This window comes from Pyrus communis, chromosome 16 (assembly GCF_963583255.1).
Source record: "Pyrus communis chromosome 16, drPyrComm1.1, whole genome shotgun sequence".
Classification (NCBI taxonomy): domain Eukaryota; kingdom Viridiplantae; phylum Streptophyta; class Magnoliopsida; order Rosales; family Rosaceae; genus Pyrus; species Pyrus communis.
Window position 1 is genome coordinate 15416415 of NC_084818.1, and position 25509 is coordinate 15441923.

The window sequence follows — 25509 nt, forward strand, 5'->3', positions numbered from 1 at the left end:
ATTGAGTCCTATTCTTATTCCGTCAACAAAATTATTGGCCAAAATGGAGAAAGGCAATTCCATTACAATTTTGTAAGAACGTGGAAAAATTGACCTATATACTTGAATACAATACAAATAGCCAAAGGATGTTGAACCTAGAAGGTTACATATGGGTATTTGTAATACCGTGAAATACACTCACATGATATGATGCAAGATTATAAACAAGTTCATATGAATGGAGAATTATATACGAAGGGTTATGAGTCGCCCACATCATATCTCCATAAGTAAATCCCTCAAATATACATGGAAGCAAATTGCTATGTATAAATTTCAAAGGAAAATGTGTCATGAAGTGTAAAAAATCCCTGAAGAATTCAAATTACTTGAAGTAAGCCCCGAAGGGTGAAGCATAAAAATATGTACTCAATACCAATGGATGGTATAAATTGCGTCAGTAAGTATTATTATTATGATATTGTTGCAACATACTAAAATCTCTTACAATAGTTGATGATATTAAATTGAAACTCCCAATGAGTCTAGAAAGAGTATAAAGTGTTGAGAAAAATATTGTCTCGAACTGCAGATTGAACAATATGCCAACACGAATCTTATCCATGATGTTTATGATATTAAAAAATCGTATGGATTGAAAATTATGAGTTAAATACTCAAATGATGTAGACACTAAGAATGATTATTTATCTTCGTGAGGGTAAAGATAAATTGATATTTGGCCCAGAAGTACCACATCTTAGTGAAGTATATGCTTTATTGTATTTGGCATAATACATTGAATGAAATAAAGCTTATCTATTAATATCTTCGAGAAATTACATACACATGAGTTAAAACAAACAAACAGGATGAAGCCTTCACAAAGGTTGCTCATGTGAAGCCTTAGTACTCGGCAGTACCCCAGAAGGGGAAGGCACTGGAGATTGATCACGTGACACTCCAGTACTTGGCAAAACACCAGAAGGGGAAGGCATCAGTTGCCTTTGAAATCTAGCAACGAACCTCTAGTGATCACTTTGAATCCGACTTTTAGATTCCTGTAGCTGGTCGAGATCTCTTTTCATGCTTGTCGAGTAATTATTTGCAAGCACGTGTAACATTCTATTCTCGTGCTTGAGCCCTTTCATCTCTTATTTAAGACTTGCCACCTCAGCCATCAATGATTCAACTTGGTGAGTTCGAGCAAGTAGGCGTTGGCCCATATTGGATACAGAGCCCGCATATTGAACACTGAGAGCCAAGGAGTCTTGAACGGCCGACTCATCAGACCATTTTGAAAGGATTCTGTTATCCTTTGGAATGAGAAGATTCCTAGCCACCATAGTAGCGGTTATGTTATTCTTCATCACAGAGTCCCCAACCGTAAGAGAACCATTAGAAGATAAGAAGAACGGACGCCATATATTATCTTGACGCTGCTCGTTTGTATCACTCCTAAGACTCAAATTTAAGCAAATGTTAGATGGGCAAGCCATTTTCAGAAATGATGAAGGAAAATTGAGGTCAAATAAAATCTCAGAAGTGCAAGAAGGGGAAAATTTCTACAGACAGCAACTTTCTGAGCATACTCTTGAACACAATTGATGTCTCTATAAAAGAAGAGGCAACAAAGCCACTTGTTCAGAGATTGAAGAGGCATCGCTCTCCGAATTTCAGAAGCCAGATTTTCCTGAATAAAGTTCATTGGCATTTTTCAAACGCAATCTCAGTTTTTTCGGATATTGGGTGCAACTTTATCAAAAATATCTGACAAAGTTGAAAACGCATAAATCTTATTATTCTAATTACATCACAGTTGCTGACAAGAGTAAAGGCACATCACCACTACTTGATATTGAAAAATCTCTATATATGTTGACCTTCGTTCTCCATAACAAGGCAAACTTGCAAGAATACCTAACTCTTCCTCATCTCCAAGAATGTATCTTCAACAAAGCATCTCGAAATACCCAATTTTCTTCCTCTCTGAGAATACCTATTCAAAACCAGTCACACTAGAGTAAGATTATCTCATATCATCAGGGACGAGAGCAAGAGTATCTTATATCATGAAATCTCCTTGTTATTTCCTTTGTCCTTGTTTTCACCTGCAGGATAAGGAGAAAGAGAGCAATCAGTCGCCACATGGAATCAAGCTCATGATTTGGAATTGATTGCCCGAAACCTTTGCCTGGTTGCTTACCTTGCATTGCTCTCAAGTACTCATTTTCAACTAGTGATATGATGTTGGTTATTTACACTGAAGCTGCCAAGCATGATAAGTTGCTGAGAAGTAATGTTCTGAAGGACCATTCAAATGCAAGGGTTGCATTCCACTGCTGCATCAGGGGACAAATACTACAAGAGAAGATGTCACACCTGCATATGGGAAAACTAGGGAAAATACCACTTGTGCAAGGGGAACATATAAGGCAAGTGAAAATGATATATTGAAGCATGTGGAGACAAGCACAACAAAACACGTGTCGATTCATCCCCGACGGAGCCGAAGATCACTTGCCACATGAAGCTCCTCATGGTCTAATTTCATTCAAGATTAAGCCTAGACGACCTTTGAAGAAATCACAAGTCCAATTCAAGATCAAGTGTCCACCACCCTTGAATCAAATTCAGCTCTAGATAAAAGTAGTAAATTCAGACATTTGGAGGAAGTCTAGCAGAATGCCCTCCAACCCAGTTCAAGAACAAGCCTGTGGAAAGTTAACAACAAGTAAAACACCTCTTTCGGCAACTCTTCTTGCTAAGAGACTAAAGTAGAATGATCAATGATCAGCCTAAATGATTTGAAATCAGGGGGAGATACTCATCAGGGGGAGCATCCAAAACAGATCAAGATTTTAACAAGTCAATTGAAGACTTGTGGGCATCCAAGGGGGAGTGTTGTATAACAGTGGATGCCCACTCAAATTATTAAATAATGGGCAAGTTGCCTTTCCACTATCTACCGAAGCTTACTTCATACGACTCATGCTTTCTATATAAATACAACACCCCACACAACACAAATGAGATAAGGCAGAAGACACAAGGCTCACAGAAGAGGAAAAGAGAAAAGAGAAGAAGAGGAAGAGAGAAAAGAGAGGAAGAGGAGAGTGGATAATAGAGAGAGAGTTATTTTGTACTTTTATTATTTTAAATTATAATGGAAGCACCACTGCTGCTCCGAGGACGTACTCCAGTCACAGTTACTGTAGAGGAACCTCATAAATTTTGTGTCTTGTTTCTCAGTAGGCAAATTTTTGTGTCGAGTACAATGTTTGCGTACTATAACATGAGTAAATTTATCAAGTTCACATCTTTTTTAATAAAAAAAATATTTCATGTGTCCCACAATTTAGTTTTACCATTTACTTTTTTTAATAAGAGATGAAAGAGAATCATACAATATATTTTCGCTTACTTTGCTTGTTTAGTTCTTTGGAGTAGAATACATTTTGCCTACTCAGAGCATCTTTATTGGAGATGTTAAATATGAATTGTTAATATTTTGTCTGAAGGTTGATGTCAAAATTTTTTTTAATTTAAGAGGTGTGTTAAAATTATCATTTTAATATATATTGTTCCCACATCTACGGTTTTTTTTTTTTTTTTTTTTTAAAAGGAAAATTTAAAATAGGTAAAAGTTGTAATCTGTTGGTGAATTATGGACTGCACACATTAAATAACTCAGCTGTCATGTCAATTATGTAATTTTCTTGAAATAAAACCTTAATGTCTTTTAGTTTTAGTTGACGTATTTGACGTCTCCCTTGTAGATGGTATCAGGTTGTATACTATTGAAGATGCCTTAAAGGTAGATATGTTCTCCCCTAATATATATATATATGAGTAGATTATTTAGATCTAATTCAATGGCCAACACTAGCTTTAGATCCAATTTAGGAACTATACCTGACATTGTCAATGAGGAACAAAAACTTGATTTTCAAACCGATGAAAGTATTGATTTTTCTGATTGGAACATTCCAAAGATTTCAAGCAAAAATATTTACAAGAGAAAATGGTCTTTGAACTCTTTTAAATAATCGAGATTGGCAATGAGATCAAAAGAAAGAAAAAGGCAATCGTTTGATCGAGTCTATTTTTGGCTAGATTCATTTTATCTTTTTTGAAGAAAGAAAGAAATAGGGGTCGAAGTTTAGACCGCTCACTGTAGTTCTACCTATAGAAAAGATCGTCAGAGAGGAGACAGCCCATTTTTGCACGAGGCGCCGCCGCAGGCGCCAGCACCGGCTGAAGTTGCCCACCCCGCTCCCGATCAAAACGAGCATGCGGCACTTCTAAGGGACATTCACACTTTGATTCGGGAGCTACTTCGCGGACCAAGGGGAATCCCCATTGGAACTAGTCCCTCAGATTTCGCACGTAGGAGATCGAAACATAGCCCCAGGGCTATGGGGAAAGATGTAGATCGATCGCCCTAGATAGACAACTACATAGAGGGTCCCCACAAGTCTATATATTCTTTGATTTCGTTCCCCCCGTAAGATCAATATCACAACGAATGAGGTCTGCAAGTTTCACATCTAAGTAATACCCGATCCGAAAAAAGGAAATAGTGAATCAAGATCTAGATGGATCCCTATCTTTATCTCTACCCACGGAGATACCGAATAGAAATCTATCTATGAATCGATCTAGACTATCCTCTATCCGGATAGATATGCCCCTATGAGCGACTGCGCCGATCTTTATATGTTTTGGCCACGTCCGTTTCCGCTCCGAAGAGGAAGGTTTAGATCTTTCAATCTTATTGAGCAAGAGTCAGGAGTTCCACTGGGTCGAGATACAGGGGCGCATCGCCAGCAGAGATCGAGCTAATTATAGTTGAATCATCATCAGTGGCAGAGGTATGGGGGAGGCGGGAGTAAGAGTTTACCCAGCGTGGGACTGGAACTGACTGTGCCTTGCTTGCCACAGTCCTACGAGAAAACTCACCGCTTCCGGAATCCGAACATCATGTTAAAACAGTTGAGAAGGCTTATGCTCTTAGTAAAGAACATGAGACTTGTTAATTATTTTCTCCAGAACAAATTAAATCTCATAGAAAAGACGGTCATAACTATATTCATATTGGTTTGGTTCAAATTGCTGTTAAACCATTAACACGAAAAGGACTTAATACCTCTATTCTTTTGTGTCTCCGAGATGCTAGATTCACTGACTTCAGTGATAGTATACTTGGAATGATTGAATCCAGTCTTTACAACAGACCTATCCATTTTGATTGTTTTCCAGATCTCACGATAAGCCTTTCAGACCCACACATGCTGAAAGCACTCACACTTAACATCAAAACTTCAGGATACCAAGTCCTAGAAGGAACACAGCCTTTGGCACTTATCTACAGAGTTTATTACAAAGTCATTGGCACACATATGAATTTTCAAGCTTTAACCAAAAGTCCTCGCGACCATACTCTTTTGATTCAAACAATGCAAGAAAATGCAAATATAAAAGTTCCCAGAACCATTAGGTGGTCAGACATCAGTCTCCCTTTGGATTGGTGTTTAATCAACGAAAGTAAGCCGGTTGCTATACAAAACAGCCTTGTCAACCTTGACAATGTTGAACAATATTTTGATGGCATGGTAAAAATTAATTTCGATAGACCAGCAAGAAGATCTTGCGAATCAGTGCATTCGCATAAATCCTTTACTTCTAGCAGAAAGTCTTTTTCTGGATCCACGTCAACTGATAGACTGGGTCGAGATCAAGATTTAATCAAATCGTTAGTAAACAAAAAAAATTAAAGGAGCAGGAAACTGCACAACAAGAACTAATCAATGATTTGATAAAATCAAAGTCTGTCGACACTTCTTCGCAAGTTGCACATCCTGTTTATCACCCTCCAAATCAGGAAGAACCAACTTCTCCAACAACTTCTGATTTTGAAACAACATCGGTGAATCACCAATTACTTGTTTTAAACAAAAAACACAAAATCCGATGGAGGAAGCTTAAAGCTGACATCGCATCTGAGGAAAATATTTCCAGAAGAAATGTTTTCAGAAAAAAGTACTGTGATGAAGAAAAGCTAGCCATTTATGCTGAATGGAAAACTTTTGTAGAACAATACCAATTTGAAATATCTTTCTTTGATTTTATTGAAAAACTTTATGAAACCAAAAACAAACTTACGGTTGTTACCAAGGAAAATTGGGTAAAGGAAGACAAAACTTTGATTTCTTCCAGTCATCCTCCCAAAGAAACTATTTTGATCTCCACTGGCAATACCAACATTTCAGCAACTCCTTTTAAAATTTCAAAAGAAGATTCGGGTTTTAAATCTGTCATTGAATAGAATAATTTTACAAACCAGAGTCTTCATACTATTGGAAAACAGTTAGACAAAATCGAAACAAAAATCGACAAATCGTCTCAGCCAAAATCTTCTCAAAAAGAAAAACCATTAGTGAACTTCACTGATGCTTCTTCAAGTTCTACTGCTTTAAAGTCTATGACTACTATGCAAAAAATTGATCAAATGCTCAATGAGCTCAAAAAAGAAAAAGTTGTTAATGTTTTGCAAAACCATGATGTTTCTGTTGAAGAAGAAAAAACAACTACTTCAGAATCTTCTCGGGACACAGAAACTGATTCTTCTATTCAGAAAATTGAAAATACTTTTCAAAACATTGATCTTCAGCCAACTTTTGATTTGAAACGTATTTGCACCCATCCGGTCAATCCCATTTCTCTTACAAAAAACTGGTATCCCAGACCAACCCCTCCTGATCTTCAATTTGAAGAAAGAAATATTCAAAATCAATTTTCAATCTTTGCTGACAAACTCTATGAATGAAATATAGATGGATTGTCAGAATAAGAACTTCTTAACAAACTCTAACACATGTCTATGGTTGCTAATAGCTATATTTCTAATCACAACTTCACACAAACACAAATCGTTGACCTCTTAGTCACTGGTTTCACCGGAATGCTTCATTCTTGGTGGGAGAAGCACTTAACTTCTCAATCCAGGGACGAGATACGCCATGCGGTTAAGAAAGATGAGGAAGAATTTCCTATCTTTGATGAAACAATAGGACATGGAATACCCGACGGAGTAAACACATTACTTTACACCATTATAGAACACTTCATAGGAACACCTAGCAACGTTACTACTCGTATTCACGACCAACTGAGTAATTTAAGGTGTCCAACCTTAAGTGATTTCAGATGGTATAAAGATGTTTTTATATCCAGAGTTATGCTTTGCGAAGATAGTAATCAACCTTTTTGGAAAGAAAAATTTATCAATGGTTTACCAAATCTTTTTGCTCACAAAATCCGAAATGTTTTAGTAAATGAAGAAGGTGTCATACCTTATCATACCCTTACTTATGGAAACATAGTTAATGTTATCCAAAAAGAAGGATTGAAAATGTGTATCGACATGAAGATTTCAAAACAAGTCAATAAAGATAAATCTATTGCTAAATATGAACTTGGAACGTTTTGTGAACAATATGGTTTACCTCCGATAGCTCCTTCGAGCAAAAAGAAAAAGGCTCAGCACACTAGCAAGTTTTCTAAACCTCATTCCAGATTTTACAAAAATAAAAGGTCTTCCAACAAACCTTTTCAAACCAACAAGTTTTATGAAAAACCGTTTTCAAATCCCAAAAAGAAACCTTTTCGGAAACCCAAAAAAGATTTTCAAAATAAAAAAGGAAAATGCTACAAGTGTGGCAAATCTGGTCATTTTGCAAATGAATGTAAAGTTAAGAAAACGATTAATCAGCTAAAAATCTCTGATGAAGAGAAAGTACAACTTATTCAAGTTTTAGAACTTCGAAACACCGACTCTAGTCAATTAGATAAGGATTTGGAATTATCCTCTTCTGATCATAGCAGTTCTAGCGAAATCTCTTCGCCAAATATTAAGTTTGGATGCACAGACACTTGTTGTAACAAAATTTCAATGCTTAATAAGCAAGAAGAACAAGAAGAGTTTTTGATAGAATTAATCAGTAAAGTTGATGATCCCGATTTGAAATCTTTTTATTTGAAAAAACTCAAAAATTTGATTTCTCTTCAAGAACCTGGCACTAGCCAAACTTCTTCTCAAAAGATTTCTCTCAGTACCACTTTGGAACGTTTTAATAAACCCAAAAAGGAAATCACCATCAAGGATTTACAAAAAGAAATTAACCAAATCAAATCGGAAATTAAGTTTTTAAAATCCGAAAATACAGAAATCTGCTCACAACTCAGTAGAGTTCGTACTCAAGCACTTGTAAAAGAACAAGGCAGTTCTTCTTCAAACTCCGATTCTGACGCTCAGTCGAGCAAGTCTTCTTCTTCAAAAGATTTTGTTTTAAGTCTTTTAGACAAAATCAGAATTAGAAAATGGTATTCTAAAATCAAGATAATAATCGAAGATTTTCATTTAGAAACCATAGCTTTAATTGATTCGGGTGCAGACTTAAATTGCATTCAAGAAGGGTTAATACCTACTAAGTATTATCACAAGTCTACTGAAATACTTAGTGCTGCAAACCAATCCCCGATGAAGCTAAAATATGAAATTCCCAAAGCCCATGTTTGTCAACAAAATGTTTGCTTTAAAACTCCATTTGTTTTAATAAAAAATATTTCTGATCCAATTATTTTGGGACTCCCTTTCATTGCTTTAATTTATCCTTTCAAAGTTCACCATAACTGCATTTCTACCAAGGTTTTTGGCCAAAAAATCACCTTTGAATTTTGCATGGAAACAGATCTTAAAAAGTTAAAACAACTTCAAAAAGACAGTTTTTCAAAAACTCTCAACCAGATTACTGCAAAATTCCAACAAATTAATTTCTTACAAGAAGAAATTAAACACAAACGAGTTGAAAAACAGCTAACAAATAAGTCTTTGTTAGAATCTATTAGCCAGTTTTCTAATAAGCTTGCTAAGGAAATCTGTTCGGATCTCCCCAATGCTTTTTGGCACAGAAAACAGCATATTGTTAAACTCCCTTATGTTAAAGATTTTGTTGAATAAAAAATCCCCACAAAAGCACGACCGATTCAAATGAACCAAGAAGTTTTAGAGTTTTGTAAAACAGAAATCAACTAGCTTTTGAAAAAAGGAATTATCCGCAAAAGTAAATCTCCATGGTCTTGCCCTGCTTTTATGTTCAAAAGAATGCAGAATTGGAACGAGGTGTTCCAAGATTAGTCATTAACTACAAACCTTTGAATGATGTTTTAGAATGGATTCGTTATCTAATTCCCAACAAAAGGGATTTAATAAAGAGACTTTCTCAAGCAACTGTTTTTTCTAAGTTTGATATGAAATCAGGTTTTTGGCAGATTCAAATTCATGAATCTGATAAATACAAAACTGCTTTTGTAACTCCTTTCGGACATTATGAATGGAATGTAATGCCTTTCGGCTTGAAAAATGCACCAAGTGAATTTCAAAACATTATGAATGAAATTTTTAATCAATACAGCCATTTTTCGATTGTTTATATTGATGATGTGTTAATCTTTTCGAAATCAATAGATGAGCATTGGAAGCATTTGCATGCATTTGCTATGATCATTAAGTCCAATGGGTTAGTTGTTTCGGCAACCAAAATTAAGTTATTTCAAACCAAGGTCAGATTTTTAGGTTACCACATCTACAGATCTACCATTCAACCCATAGATAGAGTCATCCAATTTGCTGATAAATTTCCAGATCAAATTATTGATAAAACCCAACTCCAGCGTTTTCTTGGATCACTCAACTATGTTTCAGAATTTTATCCTCATCTTCGTCAACAATGCAAACCCTTGTTTGATCGACTTAAGGAGAATCCTCCATCTTGGACTCAGAATCATACTTCTATTGTCAAACAGATAAAAAATCATGTCAAGACTTTGCCTTGTCTTGGCATTCCAACTCCCGACTCTTTCAAGATAGTCGAAACCGATGCATCCGATATCGGTTATGGAGGTATCCTCAAGCAAAAAACTTCTTTCGAAGCTCCTGAACAAATTGTTCGTTTCCATCCAAGAGTTTGGAATTCTGCTCAAAATAATTATAGTACTATTAAAAAAGAGATACTATCTATTGTATTATGCATTAACAAATTTCAAGATGATTTATTAAATCAAAAATTTTTAGTACGAGTTGATTGCAAATCTGCAAAACATGTTTTACAAAAAGATGTTCAAAACATTGCATCTAAACAAATTTTCGCACGCTGGCAAGTCATATTAAGTATTTTTGATTTTGAAATTGAATACATTATATATATATATATATATATATATATATATATATATATATATATGCCCTTTTTACCTAGCCATGTGATTTTTCATCAAGAAAATGAACATGAAATCGAAAATTGTAAGTGTAGAACATGATAACAAACCATTAGAGGGGATAATGTTGAAATAAATGCGTGCTTATTATTTTTTTTAAAAGGAGATTAGGTGTTGGTTTTGCCATGGCGGTCCACTCTTCAATGGGTAAGGAAGACTCAGAAAGACATTTCAACCTCCTTCTGACACCATCGGGCAATTCATTAGCTCTAGAAATCGAACTAGTACGTACCTTGTGAAATACGGATCTAGAATTTATCCCCAATCACTGAACCATCATGTAGTAGTTGATGTGGTTTATCTATTCATTTAATTGTGGGTGAATGCTAGATAGCCAAAACAAATATCCTTAAATAATCTATCTACAATAAGGCCGAAAAATCCAGAATATATAATTAGATGGGCACGTGAATCATGTGCAATTATACATATGGGGGTTTCAAGTTGACCACTAGTTGGGGCTTCATCCACCTCTTCTCCTCGTGGCCACAACAACTAAATTTACTAGATCTCTCGAGTCTTGAAGGGTTCCATCTATGACTGACCAACATATTTATAGAGAGTGACTATACGTTACAGACATTTTTGTAAGGCTAACTTAGCACGGTATTTCAGTGATATAAATAATTTCAGTTGTTAAATATTTTTCTGAGTAATTTCTTGCAACGATTATCTTTAAATGAAGAAAATAATTCGATTTAATTGAAACAAGATTCGGAACAGAGTCTTGACAACTAATCATTACACGGCTTATTGACAAAGGAATCTAACATATACTATAGGGAGAGCGACTTTACTTGATCGACATTTTGTAACGCTTACTCAACAATGTATTTCATTGATGTACACGGTTTTATATTTTATATTTTTTTCTTGAATAATTACCTGCAACTATAATTCTTAAATGGAAAAAAAAAAAATCGGATTATTGAAAACGAAAATCAGAGCATTGCCCCAATAGAAAGAGAACACGTGTGTGTATAATTGTCTCTATTTTGAATTTACATACCTAACATATATTATGCGTGGCACTGCAGGCACTTCACAGGTGTACATGTGCAGTGCAGATTTCTATAAAATTGTTTACAAGATATCAAAACTTTGGTCCAACTACAAGGATGAAAATTCTTTTCGGATTATCTTTCCCCCTATCAAATAACAACGGGGTAGCGGCATTCTCAAGCTTTATCATTCGACCAATCCTTAATATATATATCTTGACCGGTAATGTGAATATTTTAGGAATTCTCATATTTTATCAGATACTTATACATTGTGTGACCAACTTTCGTTAAGTACTGTTTGTGTTTAATTTTAAATAAAAAAATTAAAATGACAACGGTATGATATACAATAAACGGATAGGATGTGAAGATTGGCCTTAATTGTTCTTTTAGTCTTTAAATTAATATCTAGATCTAGAAAGATTGTTATTTGCCTACCAAGTCAACAAAATCATTAACCTTACACCAAAAAATGAAAAATAAAATAAAATAAAACGAACAATAAGATGAGTAGGTCACGTGAGGAGTTGTATACATCGATTGTATGAGGAACAGATTCTTGCATATAATAATTCCTCTCACAAAATTGATTACACGAATGACATGTAAAGCGTTGAATGCGACCGAGGAATTGTACATGTATCATGACTCACGTGGGGAGTTTCGAAATACATCAAGTTTATTTTCTACTCAATACACCAAGTTTCCGAACCATTTGAAATAACGCAGGGAGGACTTTGGAAGTTTTGTTCAGAGGCCACCCAACGAGAGCAAACTTTGAGTTCCCATCCTTCTCTTCCTAAGTCGTTCTGCAATGATGAAGGATAGCTCAAGAGCCTGAGAAGCATTGAGCCTCGGGTCGCAGTGCGTGTGGTATCGCGAGCTCAGATCGTCCAAAGTCACTGTTAGAGAGCCTCCAATGCACTCTGTCACATTCTGCCCAGTCATCTCCAAATGAATTCCTCCTGGGTGGCTCCCTTCTTGTTCGTGCACATCAAAGAATGCTCGCACCTCGGCCTGCAAACAAATACAATAAACCAACCATGGCAAAGATTAAATGGTGTAGAATACACAAGGCATACAATGTTGCAGATAATAACTTTTCCGTCCAGTTGAAAACCGACGTATTGGTTGAGTCTCTAGACGCTAGCAACAATGAATTGCCACCGCAGGATTATGAGCACTTTTCAGTCTACTGGACATTTTCTTAGATACTAATCGACATGGCATGGAAAAATGATGCCGACAGTAAGGATATGCAGTTGCAGTATTGGTACGTTGATTTATATGTGCAGGTGGTGCAACAAGATTAAGCAGTCAATCTACTACCTATAGCAAACTATTAGAAAGGGAAATACCAAGAGATTTTTCCGTTTCATGTTTCGAAAAGAAATAGGTAGAGAAATTATACCAAGATTGAATCAAATGGACGTGTTTTGAGTCCACAGGGTGCCTGGATAGTGTTTCCATGCATTGGATCAGAGACCCATGTCACAATCTGCCCTGCTTGGCGGACAGCCCTAATCAAATGAGGAAGCTTGACTCTCATGTTCTCAGCACCCATTCTAGCAATGATTGTGATCCTTCCTGGCTTGTTACTCGGGTTCAGGATTTCGATGATGTTAACAAGATCTTTTGGGTCCATTTTATTGCTTACCTGCGTCACAAGTATATCATTTTAAGCCATTTAACACAACGTTACGGAAAAAATGAACCCGCAGCTTAAATTACTGACACATTTAGTCACTCAACAACGACGAGTTTGATCTATCAGTGTACACACACCATGTGAAGCCACTAATAACACTCAAATTAGCCTGGAGTTTACAAAAACCTACCTTGATGCCGATGGGATTGGCGAGTCCTCTTAGGAACTCTACATGGGCACCATCCAGTTGCCGGGTACGCTCACCAACCCAAAGCATGTGGGCGGAGCAATCATAGTACAGACCGGAAGTAGAATCCAATCTTGTGAGTGATTGCTCATAGGGTAGATGCAGACATTCGTGGGATGTCCAGAAATCAGTTGTTGTCATGATAGGATGGTCAACTGTAAGTCCAGCAGCATTCATGAACCCTAAGGCCTCGTCGACCCGGCTAGCCAGTTCGTGGTACCTGTTGAATCAAAGTAACAATGCAAATAAGCGAATTGACACTCCAGTCAGATATTCAAATTTGATTTATCTTTGAAACTCCTGTGCGTCCAAATTCCGTTTTTGTACCAGTTTTCTTCAAAAAATCTAATAGCTAGTTTGCTCAAATATTCAAGCACATTTTCTAGCATTTCATTTAGTCCTGTAAAATAACATTGATATGGATATATAGTTTAAAAATGTGGGTTGAGTGCACACCTATCTCCCTGCTCGCTGTGCTCAGCGAAATCCAGATTCCATTGAGTAACCCTCTGCATAGCAGCATACCCTCCAGTGGCAAAGGCCCGAAGAAGGTTCAAAGTCGCCGCAGACTGGGAATAAGCTCTTATCAACCTCTGGGGGTCTGGACTTCTATTTTTCTCATCGAAAGCATCACCATTGATGTTATCCCCTTTGTAAACCGGCAACTTTACCCCATCCTTCTCCTCGAACTCCGCTGATCTTGGCTTCGCGAACTGGCCCGCCATTCTTCCTACCTAAATCAACAAACGCCACATCAACACCCTTCAAAATCAATCAAAACAAAAACTAAATGACGTTTGGTGTCCATTTCGTTTCCAGTTACTGAAACCAAAACCGAAAACTGAAATGGTTATCAAACGGACTCCCAAAATCGTAAAACAAAAATCAAAGATTTCTCAAAAACCCAGATGAAATCATCAAAAACACTACCTTGATAACAGGCATTTGTCCTCCAAACATCAGAACAACACCCATCTGAAGCATAATTCTGAAGGTGTCCCTAATGTTGTTGGCGCTGAACTCCTTGAAGCTCTCAGCGCAGTCGCCGCCCTGCAAGAGAAAAGCGTTGCCCAAGGCTGCCTCGGCTAGCTTCTCCTCCAAGTGCCTGGCCTCTCCGGCGAACACAATCGGAGGAAAAGACTCGATGGTCTTGAGCACCGTCTCCAGCTCGTTCACATCTGGGTACTCCGGAAGCTGCAGGGCCTTCTTGGATTTCCAGCTGTCCAAGCTCCATTTGCCCGGAACAGGCTTCGTGGGCGCCGAAGCCGACTTGGGAGGCTTCTCGGCCACGACGGAAGACTTACCGGAGTCGGCGGCGGAGATGGGGTGGAGTGTCTTTTTCTTGGAAGCGAATGGGGAGAAAATGGGTTGGTGAGATTGAGGGGTGGGAGGGGAGAGAGAGTGACCGTTGCAGATTGATTTGGAGGACAGGGTTGCTGGGTTTGTCAGAGCCATTGTTCTTGTCTCTCCTCCTCTTCCTGTTTCTCTCTCCTGCGCTGTCTGAAAACTGGAATATCTGGAGAGAGAAGGAGTTTGGCGAGGAGGCTCTGAGAATGAGATGTTGGTTTGAAGGAGTTTATATAAGGTTTTTGGAGGGGAGGAGGGCGATAGTTACGGAATGAGAGGTTTTTCAGTATGATTGACATACCATGTGTTAATATACAAAATGAGAGACATATGTGTTAAAAAGTTAATAATTTAAAAAATAAATTTTTTTATCACTTACATAAAAACACGTGGTATACCGTATTTTTATTACAATTAAAATTTTCTCCAAAGGAAGAGTAGAAGAGCATTTGCATGTAACGGCTTTACCGCTACGTGGATTCGATAGTTGTCACGTGGATAATATTTGCACGCAAGAATGTGTTGACATAAAACACCACACAAGTTCTCGAGAGGAAGGGGTAGAGTGGTAAGTAGGAAATAGAGAGAGGGGGTCAGTGGGTCACATGGGTATTCAGAAGGGAAATTTAGGTGGGGTAAAGGGGCAATTGAGTCAGTTTGGTAGGTAAGCGAGGGATGAGAATTCTCTCCGATTCTCTTGGAGGATTCCAGAGACTGTTTGATTACGTTCGTTTATCATATATTTTACAATTAGTTTTCATACATACGGTTTGTATTTAATTTTAAATAAAAAAATTTATATAATTTTTTGCCACAAAAATAACAAATAAACGAACACGATGAAATGATCTCAAAATTTCTTTTAGGATCCTATTTCGATAGGGAGGATGCAATCCCCCCAAGCATTTGTTCGGATGCTTGCCCTTGTTATTTATATTTATTTTATTTATGGCAATAATTCGTTCATTAAATTCGGCTACCAAATATATGATATGGTCCTAGTCGAATCGATCACATTATTGCTCCAATCATTTTTTTTTCCTTCCCAATCTCTACCCTTCCATCAACTACATCAACCACCGCACAGTCACGATACATTTTTAAAAGAAGTTTTAAGTTCGTGTAATAATATTCTATTTTATTTGTAATTGAGAAGCTTTAGATTTAAATTTCTGTTACTTAATACTGCAGTCTAGTAATATTCTTCTATACTTGTAAGTTAGAAATTTTAAGTTTGATTCTCGTCAAAGATGAATTTGAACCATATTATTATTAACCTATTGTGAGGCTTAACCAAATCTCTTATCCCTTTAATATAGATCATCGTTTGTTCAAAACAAAAAACAAATAAATAAATAAATTTGAATGTTTTGAACTATGAATTCAATATTAATTTATTCCTCAACCTTTTACTACAGACATCTCGTTATATTAATAAAAAAAAACAAAAAGAAATTCGAATGGTCTTTGTATGAAAACTTATAGCAAATGTCTTTTAGTGAAGAAGTTGCTTCGTCTCTATGCTTGACCATTTGATCATTCAAATTTATTGACATAAGTAGCGGCCACAATTATATTATTTTTATTTTAATAGGGCATATTTAAAAATGGAATCTTTAAACGGATACTAAATATATAAAAAATATCAAATAAAAGTGTGAATTATTGAGGAATATCCTGGATCCTAACACAATTTATGTGTCCTGTCACACGCTTTTCTTATGTTTTATTGTGTATGGGTAGGGGTGCAACTCGGACGGATTGGACGGGTTAGAATGTCAACCCAATTATAAACCCATCTGTTACAATTCGGGCTCGGGTTTGGGTTGGATTTCATTCGGGTTCATTTGGGCTCATATTTAATTGGGTTAGGCTTTACTTGGGTTGGGTTTGGATTACCCAACTTTTTCAAGTTTAATTTTGTAACAACTTAGTTTCCAAGAACCTAAAAAAATTAAGCCAAGTAGAATCAAAGCTAGCTTACTCTAATTTCATAAATCAATATACTATAAAACTTTAGGATTTAGAGACTACGAATATGGGTTGACTAATCAAAGCCTCTTATTCCCTAAAAGCTTAAGTAATTATAAAGGGTAATCTATTAAAATATATATATATATATATATATATATATATATATATATATATATATATATATATATATATATATTAGAACAAGTGTTGCTTTTTGGACTTGGCACACTTGGGTGTAGTATGATCATCAATTGATATGGGTTACAATTTGGTTAGATTGAGTTTGGTTAGTCGGGTTAGGTTGGGTTGGGTTGGGGATGGACGGCCAAATGATCAACCCAACTCAACCCAATCAATGAATGGGTTAAAATTGGGTTGGGTTTGGGCGGGCTATAATTAAAAATTAAAAAAAAAAAAAAAAAAACCCAACTTGTTCGGGTTTAAAGTCAAGTTGGACATGAATGGGTTTGAAAGGACCCAACCCAAATTGCACCCCTATGTATGGGGAATGAACTCAAGCAATAGATGCCACATGACACATGCTTTTCTTAAGTTAGTTGCCTCAAATCTTAAATAACTCAAGTTTTTTTTCTCATGCTTTGTTGTGCCAACTTTGCGATGATATTCCTCTCACTTTTAGGCGCATGTTTAATTATTTGTAATGGACGAGAAGAAATGTATATCAAAAGAGTCGAGGATGAGTGAGAAAGAATGGATATAGAGCACATTAATAATTTTCATTGTTATTCCATACTTGAAAATTCATTTTTCATGTATGTTATTCCCTAAATCGATGGGATCCACCTTAAAATGATATCTTATGTTCTAATTTCCATCCGGAGATGTAATTTTAAATGACGTACTCATCCTGGTTAGTTGAATTCAACTTTCTGTACATTTGACTAAGAAAAACTGAAATTTGTATAGAAAACAACATGAATCAATTCATAATCAAATTCGATTATGAAAGTCCTAGGATGGGTACTAATTTAACTTAGAAATATAAATAAATTCTAACTTAAAACTAATCCAAATTAAGGTTTAAATTAATCAGTTATGCAAACTAAATCCTACACAAATAGTCAGAATAAATATAAAGAGTACGCACATGATGTATGATTTAACGAACCCACCACTGGAAAAATCCTTGGGCTACCAAGCCAGGAAGCACTAAGAAAGAAAGAATACATAAAGACTTACAAGAACTCATCAACTAGACAACCATACTAGTTGGCAGCTTTTTCTTCGCGCTTTGCTACTCGATCTTTCGTCGGTCTTCGAGTTGAAGTGGCACAATACTAACGCGATCGTCGATCTTTTCCTCGAACTTTGCAAGATACTAACTCGATCATGCAGAATATTTATATGATGAAGTGTTTGTTTGAAAAACAATCAATTACGAAAATCACAAGGCACATTTTCATAATTGACATTCAATTAACAACTTAAATGAAAATAGCATGAAAATAATATTTTTTCTTTAAACACGCATGCTATTGAAACCACAAGATGACAGCAACATAAAAATTATTTTTCATTTTATCAAAACACAAAGCTAATGCCGATGCTTTTAACAAAGAACCAAATATTCATGCATATGCGGCTTGACTTCTACAAGACTCTGACATCTTTTATAAAGACTCAAAGCACCGCACGATGCAAACCGATAAGAACGCAATCCATGTAATCAGATGACTCCCACCAACATGCAATCAAATAAGTCCCAATGCAATCAGATTAGTCCCAATGCAATCAGATTGCTTTCGAAAGTGTGTTTTAATAATTAATATAGAAAGGATAAGTCATTTAAAAGAGATAAAACACACAATGGTCAAGAGTCATATTCCAAATACAATAACATGAGATAACAGGTGAATGTAGTTGAATGCATGTGTGCACACGTACCTGAATAAGTATCTTGTTTACATAACATCTTTGCATCGAAAGTGTGAGAGACATCCTTAGACTTAAACAATTTCAATTGAAAATATGTAACAAATCTAAGCTATTACAGACTCAGGCATTTTGTCAAGAATTGCCAATTTTGCTCTAACAGATTACCTCGACGAATCAAGACTATGTTAGAATACATCTGATATCTCATTCATCAGTTTCCTCATTTTCTATTAATCACATATACAGAGAGAGATAAATATGATTGTTGATGGATTAATAATAAATTTAGTGTTGTGGTCTACATTGTTAAAGGGAGAGAGAGAGTGCGGCAAAGAAAGATGGAGAAGGGCTTGAGGAATTTCGTGTATGTTATTTTTCATGCCTTGTACTTTTATTTATAGTACACATGATAAGATTCTTTGCCTTACAAGTAATACAATCATAAAGAGATAGAATCTTATACTATCATAAATACAATCTATTAGTAATTTACACAACCATACGTGTAAATACTCATGTAGATATCGCATTAGATCTTTAGGAAAATGTAGAAGCAATTGATGAAGTCGTCTCATTTGATTAGCACAAATAGCAAACACGAGTCTCTAATGGGGATTGCATCTGGGAGTAAGTCTCACCAAAATTTGGTTATGGTAAAACCCAATGAGTTCAACGCATAGTCTGAGGAGAAAAGATTAGTTAATGCAACATGTTGATACTTAACATCTTCAGGACATAAGCACTAGAAAATGCACATAAGAGTATGACCAGCTCAGGATAGGTGCCTCGTTAAAACCTCGTCAGGTAGCAAAAATCTAGTGGGAAAATGCTTCTGGTCTAAGCAAAAAAGAGTACATTAAGGTCAAGTAAGTATACTTCATGATACTACCTTAAGTTCGGCAAAACTCCTCATGAGAACTACAAGCGTTGCAAATGAAATAGTGCATACCAATTCCTCGAACATGCTTCTGGATGGTTGACTTTGATTGTGACTACGTAAAGAGGTCAACAAAGTTGTCTTGGGATCAGATTAACTTGACTTCAATCTTTGCTCATGTGAGAAGGGTGGCATATGCTTGGTGTTAACTTTTTTTTTATGGATGAAATCCATATGTATTTTGAATATGCTCGACAAGAGCTCTCAACCATATCTATCATGTGTGACGTAGTGAGGTCCGTTCATCTTGGAAAGATTCAAGGATTTCGCAACTAAGGTCTATTTCACAAATTTTCAAGATACTGCGGCATTCCCTAAAGGTAAAGACAACTATTTGGGAGTGTGTCTTGTGCGGGTTTGATAAGACAATTATGGTTGTTTGGATGCTAAATGCTAAACGAGATCCTTTCAGTTCTAAAAGGATGAAGAAGAGGTTTTGGAGTGTCACGCCTCGCCCCCGAAATATATGTTTTCGGGAGTTAATTATAGTAGGCCCAACTTACAATCATAGTTAATTTATTTCCATTAATCACATTTCTCTAAGTCAATATTCAAATTCTTACAAGCTATCCATATTTTTTAAAATGTCAAAACATATCTTTAAATTCATTTTCATTACTCATCATTCTCCAAATAATTTCCTTCATCCCACGTAATCCATAACCATTAATCATTTACCAAAACATACAATTTCACTTCCAATTTAGAACCATTTCCTTCTCTTAGATCAAAATTCCATCTAAACATTAATTCTCAATTATTTAAGGCTGCATCTAACCTCTGTTAGACTGCCTACGTACCCTTGAGCGGGATCAAGCCTTTCGTAGTTCACATTTCCAAAATTCAAACCAAATCCGAATATGTTCAATTAATCCAATATACATGTACCACAATTGTGTTAATATTCAAACCACAGTAGATAGACCTCAAAAGCATAATTAGAATAACGAAATTTGCATAAAAACACAATGTTAGCTCCTTGGCCGTGCGACACCACAACTTGCCGGAAAATTCAACTATTTCTAAAAACTACCAAATTTTACAAGGTTGTAGATCTCAATGAATGGAGCAAGTTTCATACCTGCAGCCAAGTCCAATTTGGTCGGGCAACCCCTCAAATTGGCCACGAACCGTCGGAAACCCTTTTTTTTGGGTGTCCTTGATTTGACTCCAAAACAACTCCGACGCCCCAACCAATGCATGTGTTTTGTTCCAGGCCTCAAGGGGAGTCTACTAGTAGTGGTAATTCGATGACATTATTTCACAATTTGGTGGATTTCGAACAATCACCGCCGCACCCACCGGTGTGTTTTTCCCAATTTTTAAGGTCAAATCTCATGATTTTTAGGGTGCAATAGGAAGACGGAAGTTTATGGAGAGTTTCCCAAGTGGTGGTTTGATGGGATTCGCCGGAAAAACGGTTAAAATTCATCGGAAATGGCAAGAACACCGACCGGGTCTGGTCGCCCCTTCACGGGTCAGGGGTCCTTGCAGCCCTCTTTCTCTCATTTTCCCTCCTTTCTTTCCTCTTCCATTGGTCACCCTCCCCTCCTTCCCTCTTCCTTTCCCTCCTTTCTATTCTTTTCTTTCAATCTCAGTCGTCCATCATTTATTTTCCTTTCATCACAGCCACACATGTGGCACAACTTATTGCTCTAGATTTCTGGAGTCTTCTAAATGGAATTAAAATCACCAATATATCGCTGACTTTAAACGTTAATAACTTCTTTATTATAACTCCGTTTCACGAACGGTTTGCGCTTACGCATTCGTGGTATCGAGCTATATTCAAAAATATAAATTGTGACCTCCAAAGGTCTACGGATTTTAATTAATTAATTTCCAAGCGTCAAACTTCGTAACAAGTTTAATTTGAAACTAAACTCAAGTAAATTAATATAATTCCTCAAAAAAATAACATAAAATCTCAATAATCCAAATACGTAAATTATAATAATTTCCGGAACAAATTTTAAAATTTCCCAATTCTATTTCCATAACCCTAAATCGATTTATTTTCGATTTTCCTCCGCATATTCATATATTTAAAATTTCAGGGTATTATATGGAGCCTGAATTTCCATACCTAAATGCAATTAGTGCTTTATTGTATTAAGCTCAATGCATTAGACCAGACATCTCATCCGCTAGTCAAATTGTTAGTTATAAACTTTGTTGATCGAGTTGAATTTTCTATTACAAACTAAAAAATGCGAAAAGTTCAAAACCAAATGGAGGCCCATTTTATTTCAGGTATTGCTTCGGGTTTGTTAGTCACTCTTTGCACGCCAATTAGAACACCTCCACCATGCTACATAACCCGATGGACAGGCTTCCTCACCAGCCCAATGGCCCGAGCTGCATGCTCCAGCCCACAGAGGCGTGTGGATGAAAGGGGGCCTGAGCGATAGGCTTGTGGGGAGTCGCTGGCCTGAGAGCCCAGAGTGCATATGATGCAAGGCTGACGTCAGGGCGACGTCAGCCACATTTTCTCTCTTTTTTGCATCAGGCACGTGCACTTCAAGCGCGCTTGGGTGGACGTTGTCCGACACGGTTTTAGACGTGGGGCCCGCGGCGCTTTTCTGAAATGTTACCATTGGGGAGGCCACGTGGCTTCTCCACGTCCGGTGGATTTCAACAACAACATTTTATGGACCGTTGGATTTCCAACGATAAAAAAAAATTTTAAACCCTATTTTATTTCAGCCGTTGGATCTGAGATCAACGGTCCACGTTATTTAGCTTTATAAATAAAAAAAACAGTTTAAAATTCTAAAATCTTACCGTTGTGCCACGTGGCACAATCTGGAGTGTTGGAATTCAATTTTTTTTAATCCAACGACAGAGATTAATTATGTGACTAAAAAAATTAAAAAAAAATGTAAAAAATTGATAAAAATCCAAAAAAAAAAAAATTAAAAATTAAAAAAAAATTTTGATTTTACTTTTCTATAAATACCTTCTCATTATCTTCTACCTTACACCACAATTTCATATTTTGTCAACTAGTTTCAACCACATTCCTATCTTTCTCTCAAAGTTTCAATCCAATTTTTTTTTCCAACAAAATGACTAATAATGTAGGTACAAATTGGACGCTTATTGAAGATGTTACGTTGTGACCTAATTGGGTTGAAGTTACTCATGATCCGATTACGAGTAATAAGATGCAGTTGTGAGAAATGTGGAGTCTTATTCATGCCAATTATCTTGAGAAAATTAGTGGGAAAAGAACCAAAGAATCGATGTCCAGCCGTTGGAGAATACTCAACCAATCGTTTAGTATGTGGAGAGACGCCTTGACACAAGTTAGTAGTAATTTTCGAAGTGGGGAAAATTTAGCAGATTATTTATTTGTTTGTACTATACACAAACTTACATTACCTACTTTGATTATAATTATTTCTTCTCCCGCATTGTGTAGACACTTCAAGTACAAGCTTGGTATAATGCCAAAACCAAAAGCAAAAAAAAAATCATTAAACCGGTGGGAATGTTGGAATATTGCAAAGATTGTCCTAAATTCAGAGTTGTGCATGTCGGTCCAGAAGTTTTCATGAACAACACCCCTCTACACTCTACGCCCAATCATGCCTCGCATGTTCATGAAGATGATGCAGAAGAAGTGCCCGAAACGCCTTCCTGAACAAGCATCGAGGTCGACCCGTTATCCAATTAGGCCTCAAGGTAAGAAGGCTTCAAAGAGAAAAGGGAGTGGTTCCAAGAATGATTATGCAAAGTACATGGAAGAACTTGCTCGCCAAGGTGAATTGACTTTGGCCCGGGAAATGGCTAAATTTAAGGCTGATAAGGTTAGAGAGGAGGTAAAAGTTGCAGTTGTTGAGAGAGAATTTCAAGCTAATGAGAAAGAAAGAGAGCTATTTAGGCAAGAAAGGGAAGAGATTAGAGAAGAAATAAGGGCTCAACGAGATCGTGACATTATGAACATGCCTTTAGAATGGAAGTCTCTGAATTCTAAATATTTTTGGAATTCGGAGAAAGCAAAAGTTTTGTGAAGGAGGCATGCAAGAGAAGTGAGAGCAAGAGGAGATGGTCCTAGCACCACAAGAGAAGATGATCTTAGCACCACAAATTGGTTAGGTGATGATTTTCCAAGCCCATAATTTTCCAATCACTTTGTTTGTAATTGGAACCCATAATTTTCCAATCACTTTGTGTTGTAATTTCTTATTTATTGAAAAGAGTACTTTATTTAAATGAAGAATATATTTATTTAATTTGGTAATTTATTTAAACTAAGACAATCTTTATTCAAAGGACATAAACACACCAAATAAAATTACATAAACATACCAAATAATAAAAAACTCACTAAATGAACTTAAAAAACACACCAAATAAAATTAGATAAACAATACCAAATAATAAAAAAAACTCACTAAATGAACTTAAAAAATACACCAAATAAAATTAAATAAACACACCAAATAAAAACAAACACACTAAATGAACTTAAGTATCTTGAGCTTGTTTCAATTCCCACTGGTGCTCTATCAAGTCAATTTGTCGGGCATTTTGCATATATGGCTCCTGAAGTGCAGTATATCGTTGAATGAGCCTTTCATTGTAATGTTCATCCCTTTCTAATGGCTCGTGTTGCACGGGTTCTTTGGTGGTGTCATGAGCACAATATATTTGTGTTTTGAAATTGTTCATTGCGTTTGGCTCATATTCATCAACGACATCATAATCGTACTCATTTTCCACAACCATGTTGTGAAGAATGATGCACGTCATCATGATGGATCGAAGTGGCTCTAAATCAAACATTCTGGCAGTACCCTTGACAATTGCCCAGCGAGCTTGGAGGATACCAAAACAATGCTCCACATCCTTCTTGCACCCCTCTTGACAGCTTGCAAAGTATTTTTCCTTTGCACTTTGAGGACGTGATACTGTTTTGACAAACGATGACCACCTTGGGTAAATGCCATCTGCTAGGTAGTATGGCCCATAGTACTTATGTTTGTTGACCTAGTATGTGACTCTTGGTGCTTTTCCTTGCAGAACATCGTTGAACATTGGGGATTGGGCAAGAACATTGAGGTCATTTTGAGCTCCCGAACCCCAAAAATGACGTGCCAAATCTATGTATCAAAAGATGTCACCACCTCCAAATGATACTTTTTGCTCATTTTCTGTCCCCATAAGTGCCTTGCCATGCACTTGAACAGTTTTATCAAGTCCAGTGCATACAGTCGATGCTTCCAATCATCCTAGGAAAACCTCGCATCTCGGTCTTCTTCAGAAGCCTTTGCAAGTCCATCTCAGTACGTCTCCGGAGGTACTCTACGGCGTAGATAGATTCGATTGCTCTGCAAAACCTCATCAAGGACTCAAGAATGGTTGATTTCCCCATCCTCGCTATCTTATCCACTTGGTCTGCAAATGCTCCATATGCAATCATCCACAAGGCAACTATAATTTTTTACTCAAGAAGGAAACCCATAACACCAAAAGCATCATTGTTTTGCACAAAGCAAGAATCATGGTTGCAAATAGCAATTATGATTTTGTTGAACAAATGTCATTCCATTCTAAAACAACGTCTAAAGTACGTATCAAGGAATGCACTGTTATGGACAAAATAATCGTCTAAGAGATCCGTACCTCGTCGTTGCCTGCTTCTATCAAGGTTTACAGAACGGCTGGGCCTGCAGATCTGAGCCACAACTTGGATGACATGACGGGAATGTGAGGCTCTTGTCATTCTTGCTTCGTCATATCTCCTTCTACGCTCCTCATCCTCTTCCATCTCATTTTGGGCCACCTGGAGATTGAACATTCCTTCTGATTGGTTGAACAATTCTTCCTCTTGCTGATCGATTTCCCACATCATCCTTGAAGAAGAAGACATTGTAAGAAGGAAGCAAAAACTATCAATAATGATACATATTTTGATTTGGGTGAAGAAGGAAGTAGAAATTATGAATAATGATAGAGATCTTGAGAAAATTGGTGTGAGATTTTTAGAATGGATGGTGGATTATATGGAGGATTCAGAAAGGATTAGGTTATAAATAATGCCACGTGGCATGTCGTCCTTTGTTAAAAATCTGATCGAAATCTATTCTCAAAGATTTTAAACAGATTGTGACACGTGGCGCAACGTGAT

The 25509-nt window shown here is 36.5% G+C and overlaps 2 protein-coding genes across 2 annotated transcripts; both read right to left on the reverse strand.

Annotated features, from left to right (window-relative positions):
• Positions 1-11803: 11803 nt before the first annotated feature.
• On the reverse strand, positions 11804-14833 carry LOC137720694 (phospho-2-dehydro-3-deoxyheptonate aldolase 2, chloroplastic-like). The gene is made up of 5 exons (XM_068459793.1): positions 14150-14833; positions 13676-13953; positions 13163-13439; positions 12736-12981; positions 11804-12341 (listed from the first exon to the last, which is right to left on the reverse strand). The coding sequence occupies exons 1-5, from the start codon at positions 14672-14674 to the stop codon at positions 12075-12077; spliced, it is 1593 nt and encodes a 530-aa protein (XP_068315894.1). The 5' UTR covers positions 14675-14833; the 3' UTR covers positions 11804-12074.
• Positions 14834-23846: 9013 nt separating this feature from the next.
• On the reverse strand, positions 23847-24753 carry LOC137719874 (uncharacterized). The gene is made up of 2 exons (XM_068458871.1): positions 24591-24753; positions 23847-24289 (listed from the first exon to the last, which is right to left on the reverse strand). Exons 1-2 carry the CDS (start codon positions 24751-24753, stop codon positions 23847-23849), a joined length of 606 nt encoding a protein of 201 aa, XP_068314972.1.
• Positions 24754-25509: the final 756 nt, after the last annotated feature.

What these genes read in the sequence shown, in the direction of transcription:
- LOC137720694 (XM_068459793.1), bottom strand. Translation starts at nt 14,674, where the DNA reads ATGGCTCTGACAAACCCAGCAACCCTGTCCTCCAAATCAATCTGCAAC. An exon ending in CACAGCGAGCAGGGAGATAG is followed by an intron (nt 13,440 to 13,675) that starts GTGTGCACTCAA and finishes TTGATTCAACAG; the next exon opens with GTACCACGAACTGGCTAGCC. An exon ending in CCAATCCCATCGGCATCAAG is followed by an intron (nt 12,982 to 13,162) that starts GTAGGTTTTTGT and finishes CTTGTGACGCAG; the next exon opens with GTAAGCAATAAAATGGACCC.
- LOC137719874 (XM_068458871.1), bottom strand. Translation starts at nt 24,753, where the DNA reads ATGGGGAAATCAACCATTCTTGAGTCCTTGATGAGGTTTTGCAGAGCA. An exon ending in GATGATTGGAAGCATCGACT is followed by an intron (nt 24,290 to 24,590) that starts GTATGCACTGGA and finishes TTGTCAAAACAG; the next exon opens with TATCACGTCCTCAAAGTGCA.